This window comes from Setaria italica, chromosome VIII, assembly GCF_000263155.2.
Source record: "Setaria italica strain Yugu1 chromosome VIII, Setaria_italica_v2.0, whole genome shotgun sequence".
In the NCBI taxonomy this organism is placed as follows: domain Eukaryota; kingdom Viridiplantae; phylum Streptophyta; class Magnoliopsida; order Poales; family Poaceae; genus Setaria; species Setaria italica.
This window is the reverse complement of record NC_028457.1, coordinates 8,598,962-8,608,563: the sequence shown is the minus strand read 5'-3', so window position 1 is coordinate 8,608,563 and position 9,602 is coordinate 8,598,962. Positions and strand designations below refer to the sequence as shown.

The 9,602-nt window shown below is 47.7% G+C and overlaps 2 protein-coding genes across 3 annotated transcripts in view; both read right to left on the bottom strand.

Annotated features, from left to right (window-relative positions):
• Nucleotides 1-2,145: 2,145 nt before the first annotated feature.
• Nucleotides 2,146-3,061, bottom strand: LOC101772922 (21.9 kDa heat shock protein). Its single transcript, XM_004978929.4, has one exon. It carries the CDS (start codon nucleotides 2,978-2,980, stop codon nucleotides 2,339-2,341), a length of 642 nt encoding a protein of 213 aa, XP_004978986.1. The 5' UTR covers nucleotides 2,981-3,061; the 3' UTR covers nucleotides 2,146-2,338.
• Nucleotides 3,062-5,414: 2,353 nt separating this feature from the next.
• LOC101772642 (formin-like protein 3) overlaps nucleotides 5,415-9,602 on the bottom strand; it is a 5,956-nt gene continuing 1,768 nt past the window's right edge. The window contains exon 4 of one of the 2 annotated variants that reach the window (XR_002678712.1): nucleotides 5,415-5,615. The gene's annotated coding sequence lies outside the window, so the exon portion shown is untranslated. Of the gene's footprint in view, nucleotides 5,616-7,645; nucleotides 7,954-9,602 lie in introns of those variants that run through there. The other variant, XR_215648.3, reaches the window with a different exon arrangement.

Below are 9,602 nucleotides of genomic sequence, written 5' to 3'. Positions count from 1 at the left end.
TTTCCTTAGGGACAGTTCGTGAGTTTGCAGGTTACGAGTCTGACTTCGACAACAACCACGATGGATGGTACGACTGAAGGTCGGAGTGCTACGCTCAAGTTTACCTATGGAGTTAGTCGAGATAATGGAGATGCTTCATGAAGCTAGTTATCTCCGTGTTGGCTTTACTCTTGTCGTTTAGTCCAAGGAGCTTGTACCCGATCGTACGCTCATATTCTGAGATGTAACAAATATTAATGTACTATTATCGTGATATGGATGTGATATTATACTGAAATGAATTCTATACATGATAGCTACTAATCCCAAACTATCACGAGGATATCAACTGCAGAGCTCGCGAGGGCGGCCGGCGGTGGGGCTTCCGCGGGCGTTAGCGGCGGCGTGGCGCACGGGCGAGCGATGGCGTGGTGCGCGACTACGCGTGCGGCTGGCGGCCCGTGGGGAAACTCCCTCTCACCACCAATCCCTTGATCCGTTCTGCATCCCAACAAATTTCATTTTCTTATCTCGATTCCATTGGATTTCTAGTGGAAAAAATATCTTCACATTGACAAACAGAAGATAGATTCTACTTGGTGAACGATGCATGGATTCAGGGGACCGTGAGCCGGCGTGGCTATGCGCAAGCAGGTGGCCGCGACATGTGCAGGCGGGGGTAAGCGGAGCGGCCAGCGGGCGGGAGCTCGTGCAGAACGGCGACGGCAGCGAGGGCACGCAGGCGGCGAAGCGACGAAGGCTGGGCCCAGCGGATAGAAACCGAATGCTTGGGCCAACGCGAAATATGTCGGTTCTTCGCCCATCGATGCACGCGCCGACGGCCCTGGATGGCAGCCATTGCGGCCGAGGCGGGGAGCGGGGGATCAAGTAAGAGAGTGGGTCCGCCATTGGGAAATGCCTCAACGCCATGGAGGAGCTCGGTCTTAGCCGCAGCAACACAAGACCCGCGTTTAATTAGGAGCTCGATTCATGGCTGCAAGTGCTCGATTCTGACAATTGTAGCAGCAGTCCCAGCCAAAATCAAATGTTTGCAGAGGCAATAGCTCAGTCCCATGATCCAAGAGCAAAAATTTGGCCCTCCAAGATTAATCGATTCACAGGGAGGAGAGGTGATATGGAAGGACAGTTCATGGGCGCAGGGGCAGCCGATGAAACGTCATGGTGATGGCAGAGGTGGTAGCTATCTACGTGAACCGACGGCCAGCAGGACGATGCGCAGGGGGCGGGGCTGCGACTCGAGGGCCGCGAGCAGATCCCTCGAGAAACCGCGAGAGAGGAGCTGGGAAGTCCAAAATCGAACGGCTACGGCAAGAGACATACACGATTGGACGGCTGGGAATTCAGGGCGACGTGGCCCAATACCTGGTCGCAAGATTCGTCACGTAGAGATTGCATAAATAAATATATATATAGTCGGACCTTCAAATTTTCATTAAATAATATTTATAGATCTGATTTGTTTGGACGACCAAATGCAGCATTTTGGGTATCGTCTGGACGATGGCACCGTATGGGAGGAGATTGGCTAACCTCGGCGTTCCATTAGAGCTTAATCCGAAGGTTTATGCCCCCATTTAGATCCCCTATGGATTATGAGAATCAATCCGAATTCTAATTCGGACAGGGGTTGTTTGAAAAGCTCAAATGTCTATAATCCCCTAGAATAAGGATTGGAATACAGGTACAATTGTCATTTCCCAACCTATAACCTCCAAAATAGCTAAGTTAGAGTGGATGCTAGGATTATTAGAATCTAGATAGCTAAGTTGGAGTAGATATTTGGATTATTAGAATCTAGATGGATAGATTCCTATAATTCATCCTAGAATTCAGATCCATTAGTGATTATTTTTAACCGAATTATATAATTTATAGGGATCCACCATCCAGAAAAGAACAAGTTTAAGATTCAAAAGTAAAGTTGTTAAAAAAGAACGCAACTACTAAAGCATAAATTAGTAGAAATAGATGCACATAGCAATTTAAAGTTGGTATACATAGCAATTTAAATTTTATGTTGGCTAGCTTTTCAGTATTCCATTTAAAATATTGTTTATATATGGTGATATAAAGGTGATGTATTATTTTATCTGTTTATTATTTGAAGTAAAGGTGATGTATTATTTTATCTGTTTATTAGTTTGTGCGAGAATTTTAGAATTGCAATTTTTCTTGAACGAGGGAGTATACGATAATAGGGCGGACAAGATGATCGTGCTCGTACACAACAAACACATAAACACGGTCAACGCGCGCAGGAACACGGCACGCCAACACATCAATGGAAGCGTCTCATCAGACGTACAGAGGCGAACGCAAAATACAACGCCACGTACGCTCACATCTCGGCTTTGGACGCCTTGACCTCCGCCGCCTCCTCCGCACCGCCATCATCGCCGCCGGCGATGCTGATGACGCGCGGCTCCCGCCCGCGGTGCCCGGCGACCTTGGGCACGGTTACGGTGAGCACGCCGCTCTCCAGCCTGGCGGACACGCGGTCGACGTCGGCTCCGGCGGGCATCCGGAACCTTCGCCAGAACCGCCCCGCGGCGCGCTCGGCGCGGTGCCACCGCTCGCCGTCCTTCTCCTCGTCGGCCCGCCGCTCGCCGGAGATTCGGAGCACCCGGCTGTTCTCCTCCACCTCGACCTTCACGTCCTCACGCCGCACCCCGGGCACGTCCACCGAGATGACGTGCGCATCGGGGGTCTCCTTCCAGTCGCACCGCGCCAGCGCCACTCCGGCAAGCCCCGCCTCGCTGCCGCCCGTCACCCTCGGTGGCGACGTCGCCGGGGCCGAGAACGGCGACTGCTCGAGCACCCGGAACGGATCGTCGAGCAGGTCCCACATCAGCCCACGCCCGTACGGCACCAGCGCCGCTGCGGGCGTGGCCTGCACCAGCAGCACCGTTACCACCGCCACCGCCGCGAGGACGGAGGTTCCCGGAACTGACGCCTTCCTAGACGCAGCGGCCATTGTCATCAGCCTGATCGATCGAAGTGTTCGTGCGCTTGGTGGATCTTTTGATTCCTTGTTCGTGCTCGTGTGGATGCTGGGCAAAGAGAGCGGACGCAAGCGATTTATAGGTGCGACATGGGTGATCGAGACGGTTCGCTTGGTTGCGTTTCTAGGCGTTTCTGGTTGTTTGACGACGGAGGCATGTCGGTGGAGAGCGAGGAGCTCCCGGAGACTCTGGAAGTGTCCTTGGGCTGGGTTGGGCCAACCCCCTTGGGTCAGGTCGTGTGCAGGCCGACCAATGCCTGGGCTGCATCATCATTTCGTACATGATGGATTTAGGAACGTCTAAATGGGCCTCCTAGATTCGTGGGCCAAATATGTTTCGAGAATTGCTCTAGTCCTTTTCCAAAAAAAAAATCTTGAACCGTATAGAACAATTTGATTGATGAAAGATGATGGATGGCTATTTCCACATTTGCCAGTGTGTGAACTTTCACTTCTTCTATTTTGTGATTCCTTTCTTTGGAAAATACACGCCTTTTCCGCCCCATCCAACTCCAACTCTCTCCTGCACCAATGTTCTCTTATATTCCTTCTCTAAAATTAATGTGATCAATGATGCCTGTTCTGTAGCCAAAGAATACCTTTATAGAGAGAATTTCCTATTTAAAACTACAAGATAGAGTAGTTCCCTATTTTTCCCTGAAAGTTGGAAATGTCCTTATTTGACATCCACTGTAACTTACGTGCCCTATCTGCCACTCCTATTAGTTTGCCAGTTGAGTAGTATGTGAAAATACGATTTGTCCCTATGGTTTAGAACCTGTTTTTTTTTTCAATGTATTTCCTGATTTTCACTTTGTTTTACATGGAGGAGCAACATTAAAAATTGGAAATTGCTCATCACCATTAATAATGCAGGATTTGAAGAGAACTGAATGTATGTGGAGTCCGTTCAAGGACGAGTTAAGGAGTGAGCGGTTCATGAATATAGTGGAGTAGCTAAAGGGAGACTTGGGACGGACAAGGCTAGAAGTTCATTGATTTTGAGATGTTTTTTTTTCTACAAGTTGATTTGTAGTACGATAGAAGGAATGCCTTTGTTAGATTCCAACTTCACAAATTTGGATATATTACAATTTCGTAAATTGAAATAGTTCGACACTTTTTTGCGATATTCGAACTTTGATATACAAATTTAGATATGCTATATTTTTGTACAAGCCAACTATTTTAACACCTCACTATCTATTTATCACCCTTATTTTCCAGCACTCAAGCATTTGAACACATTTTTTAATGAAATAAATGATGTGTTTTGTCTTACAACTTAGAAAGGAGAACATACATGATGTAATATGTAATTGTCGCATCTGAAACTTCGGGAACAATTTAGAAGAGCAAACAATATGGCCGCACAAATAATACATAAAGTTTTTAAACAAAGCAGAAATATCGAAACCAGAGGAATTCTTTAAAATTATCAAATATTCATGAACTACTAAAGTTTTCGGATGTTCACGTGACGAAGAAAAATATCTGTTGCACTACCTAATTTGTATACTACTAGAAATGAAGAAATGATCGGACACTTGCATTTAGAAACAATCTTCTGAAAGGAAGATCATAACTTCCTTGGAACAAGATAGTCAAATAGGTTAAACGTTAGCCATACATCTAAGATCAATTAATAAGCATGTTGAAAATTGGGATGTGGGATCCAGTGATGTTGATGTTGAAATACGAGCTAGTTAACACCAAGACACTGGTGTTTATGATGAAAAGGACCCGCTCTCAAACTCAGAGATGATCATCACGAGCACTCCACTCCAATTCTGATTCAAATTTTCTCATTCCTATTTTCAAGTCTTCGGATGACCTTTTTAAAAACTTTTTCAAAGTTTCTTTGAAATTGCTTTCAAATGGGAACTTTTTGCAACCTGTTTTATTTAACAAAATCAAACCTTCTGTGAACTTTTGGCAGAACGTGTGTATTATTGTTGAAAAAAACTTGTGCAAAATATTTTGCAAAACTAGTCAATAAAACTTTGTATTACTTCCGTTGGTAATCTTTATGTGCAAAATCTCTCAAAAAAATTTGTGATTTTTTCTAGATCTTTTTCATTTGTTGTTTTCTTTTATGTATTAGTTGGAGAACATGATTGATTTTCTCAACCTTTATATGAGGAAAGAAAGGGATATGAAAAAATTGACAAGCATGTTGGCTTCTTATGGGGTTCTTATCTTTTTTTAAGGATGGGTGATATAGTTTAGCAGTCCGAAGAGGGCCCCACATCAACACTCTTGACAGAAACCAAAAGAAGAAATATGTTGCATTTTCCGAAATTGTACATGTACTAAATATTTATTTTTCTTAAGATCCTATCAAAAAGGTATTATTTTAGATAGACAACCTTATTTTTTGAAGCATTGGTACATGTCATTGCATAAACAAAAGAAACTAAGAAAAAAGGAATACTATAATAATATTGAAAAAGAAAATAGATAATGAAAATTATAACTTTAAAGAAAAGAGAAATTAGGTTGATTACATTTACTTACTACTACTCCTATTTTGCCTATTTTTTCAAGAGAAATCTCTGAGAGCCATGTTGAGATTATTCACGAGCTCAACTGTTGTGGAAAAGCCTTCTCCAATCTGCACAAAAAATAAGCTGCTAATTAAATTTATGTAAAATAAATAAATTTGGGGTTGTGAAAACCATCTTCTGAAAGGGTGATCATAACTTCCTTGGAATAAGAGAATCAAATAGGTTGAACGTTAACCGTGCATCTAAGATGCAATTAAGAACATTCACATAGTGATGGTCAATTGGGATATGGGATCCTTGCCTTTGCAGTGATGCTGATGCTGAAATATGTGTTAGTGAAAGGCAAGACGCTGGTGTTTATGATGGAAAGGCCCAGGCTCTCAAGCTTGGAGATGATCATCACAAGCACTCCGCTCCTACTCTCGCAACAGATTTTCAGCAAGACGGTGTTCTCATGGATGGTTACCTCAACGCTTGAGTTGGAGTCACCACCAACACTCTCGGCACTCCCACTAGGGCCCTGTTTGGAGTCGCTTTTCTGGAACTCGCTTATCTGGCAAGCAAGCTTATCTGATAAGCCGCTGCCTGGAGAATCTGCTGTCTGAATAAGCAGGGTGTTTGGCAATCCTGATTATTTTGTGTCGATTGTCTGTCCTGGTTGGTAAATTGACCTGAATGCCCCTAAGGCTGATAATAGCTCATTGTTATTGTGAATCTGAGTAGAAGACAATAATTCTAATGCTTTTGGAGTTTGTTAAATAGAAATTACATCACAATAATATGAAATTCATACGATAGATCGGAATAGTATGGAAACATCCATCATGGGTACAACAACGAATCATGAAACCATAGCGACAGCAATAGCATTATCGACGGGGACAGCAATTACAGAACAGAAAGAGTTTCAGAATAAAACTCAAGAACTCAGCCTCTCAACAATTATTATTCGACGTAATACAGCCTAATGGTTCACATCAACACAACTCAACAGGTGTTCTTCCAATACAAAAACGAATGTAGTTGCTAACAATGAACACATGAAAATAAAATCTGAGCTGAAAAATCAAACGGAATTTGGCATCCAAAGCTACTCCTGCTTTTTTTTGTGACGTTGAGGTACATAACGTAAGAATGCCCTATAACTTTTTTGCTTCTGTAACAGGAGCCATGTCAATATGTATATTTGCTATTTGCTTCAATGCATATTTCAGAGATGGTTAAAATGCCTGTTGGACTGGTGAACCAGAAACATACTTCAGGGGTGTCCGGCGGCGGGAGGAGCGGCGGCCAGGCGGCGGGGACCTCCGGCGGTGGGGCGGCGGCCAGGCGGCGGGGGCGTCCGGCGGCAGGGCGGTGGCCAGGCGGCGGGGACCTCCGGCGGCGGGGCGGCGGCCAGGCGGCGGGGGCGTCCGGCGGCAGGGCGGCGGCCAGGCGGTGGGGGCGTCCGGCGGCGGGGCGGCGGCCAGGCAGCAGTACAGTCCGGCGGCGGGGCGGCGTCCAGGCGTCGGTGGTGGAGCCGGATCCAGAGGGGTGGGGCGTCGACCGGCGCAGGTGGCGCCCAGGCGGGGGCGGAGGGTGCTTCCGGCGGCGGGGGCGGCGCCCAGCGGCCCGCGGCGGGGGCGTCCGGCGGCAGGGCGGCGGCCAGGCGGTGGGGGCGTCCGGCGGCGGGGCGGCGGCCAGGCAGCAGTACAGTCCGGCGGCGGGGCGGCGTCCAGGCGTCGGTGGTGGAGCCGGATCCAGAGGGGTGGGGCGTCGACCGGCGCAGGTGGCGCCCAGGCGGGGGCGGAGGGTGCTTCCGGCGGCGGGGGCGGCGCCCAGCGGCCCGCGGCGGGGGCGTCCGGCGCCGGGGCCGGCGGGGGCGGCGCCCAGGCGTCCGGCGGCGCGGGCGTCCGGCGGCTAGCGGCCCGCGGCGGGAGCCTGGCAGGGGCGGCCGCCGGAGGTAGGGACGCGGCCCGGCCGACCCCAGGGGCGGCGCCGGGATCTGCAGGGGGGCGGCGGCGGGATCTGGAGCGGCGGCGGCGGGATCTGGAGCGGCGGCGGCGGGAGGAGCGGCGGCGGTCGCCTGGAGGTCGAGGGTACCCGGGGGAAAATTTCTCCGCTTGCCCCAGAAGCGTGGTCTGACCCGCGTGGGAGATAAGCGGAGTGCTAGTTGTATTTCAGATTCTCCAATAAGCGGCTTACGTGACAAGCGCAAAATAAGCAAGGTGTTTGGGTGGGTTTATCGCTTATTTCCACCAATAAGCGGGAAATAAGCGACTCCAAACAGGGCCTAGGACATGAGGTGTGCTGTTTGTCGGTGGAAGATATGTGGCCCTTGCCCTCAAAGACGGTGGATGACTCAGAGGATGTTCTCCTAGCGTTTTGCTCCTCTAGTGTCTTCACCTTCTCCTCGAGTTGCTTCACATACTGGATGGTGCTCCCTAGGATAGAGATCTTGTCCGTCTAACAAATGCAAAAGGTTAATAACTCAGGGTATAATAAGTACTCACAAAACCTTCAATAAAGTTATACACCAGAATAGTTAACTATTTATCTGCATCAGTCAAATGGCTCCACACTTATTAGAGTCGATAGTTCATACACTTGAGTGGCAAAGGAAAGCAGGACTTTATCTATATAGCCTGAGAATGTAACGTGTAGCCCAACTTTATGATGTCTTAAAATAGCCTGATATATAACTAAAAACGGTACCACTCTCTATGCCTTAACACAAAACCAGATATAGCTCTCATATACATAGGTACAACCATACAAGTAGGTCGAAACAATAACCTTAAATTCAGATCAAAATTTACAACCAAATAATATATTTGTCCTAGCAGGAGGCATCATTCTGGATCTTTCTCAATCGTCTTTCTACCTATATATTTGTTAGTGGTTAAGTACTTATTTTCAAGGCAGACTTCATGACAAGAGACATCCTGATTCCTGAGAGGTGATTAAGCACATATATTATCCTAGTGAATATATGAAGGGCCTTTATAGGCTTGATGTAGCGAGCGGAGGCCAAAAAAAAAAGGTATAACCTGTGGAATGATACCCCATTCCATCTAGAGCATGATCTAAGCTTTTTGTGACTCATTCATATTTTAAATAAAATACATTCGACGGATGATAGCTAATTCCTTCTGTAGGCCTTTTCAGACGGTGCCTCTGAAACTGATTCAGAACCATAATAAAGTTGGACATGCAATAATCTTAGGATTAATAAAACGCATGCCAGTCTAACATTCGTTTCATGCATGACTAAGACTAGCCAATAGATCAACCACCCTTAGTCCCAACAACCACAAGTAATGATCAATGTCAATGGCCTAGCCATGCAGGTTTTGCTTGCTCATTGACCTGGACTGGTCAATGGTCACAGGGATGGGTGAGGTCTTTGACCCAGCACCGTGCGTCCGTGGCCCTATAGATTTCCATTTGGCACTAACACGATGGGCCGGCCCGAGCACGACACGCAGAAGCATGGCCCGGCAACGGCCCGGCCGTGAGCCATCGTGCTAGTGCCAGGCACGGCACGGCGTTAGTGCCGGGCCTGGGCCACCTATTCGGCCCGCAGTGCCGACACGGGCACGGCACGCTTAATGGGACGGCACTATGCTAGCCCGATAAATATTAGTCGTTGGATCTCCTAACTAAACTAGAGCCGTTAGATTCGCATCGAGTCATATATAATCGTGGAAACCCTATTTTCTCACTCTCTATTCTCTTCCCCGTCTCCCACGCGAGCGCAGGCGGCGGCGGCGGCGCCCCCCCCCCCAACCAACCAACACGGGTAAGGGATGCGTTGCAAACCCCCCTTCCTAACCCAGAACAAATGTCCATATCACAGTACCTATCCTTACCCGTAGGAAGCTGACTCAAAAGTCACGCGATGATCTGGGTGCCTTCTTTCTGAGCAAGGGGCCTAGTTATGGGAGGGGATATAGAAGGGCTTCATGTGGAGGAGAAGATGAGTGCAGATATTGTGGGACTTATCGTGCAACCGCGGCAAGAAAATAAAATGACCAAAATTTGTCTATATGCTAGACCTGGGTAGTCTGCATAGAGGTCTCTCAACAGTCTTTAGAGAGGGCGTTCGATGTTGG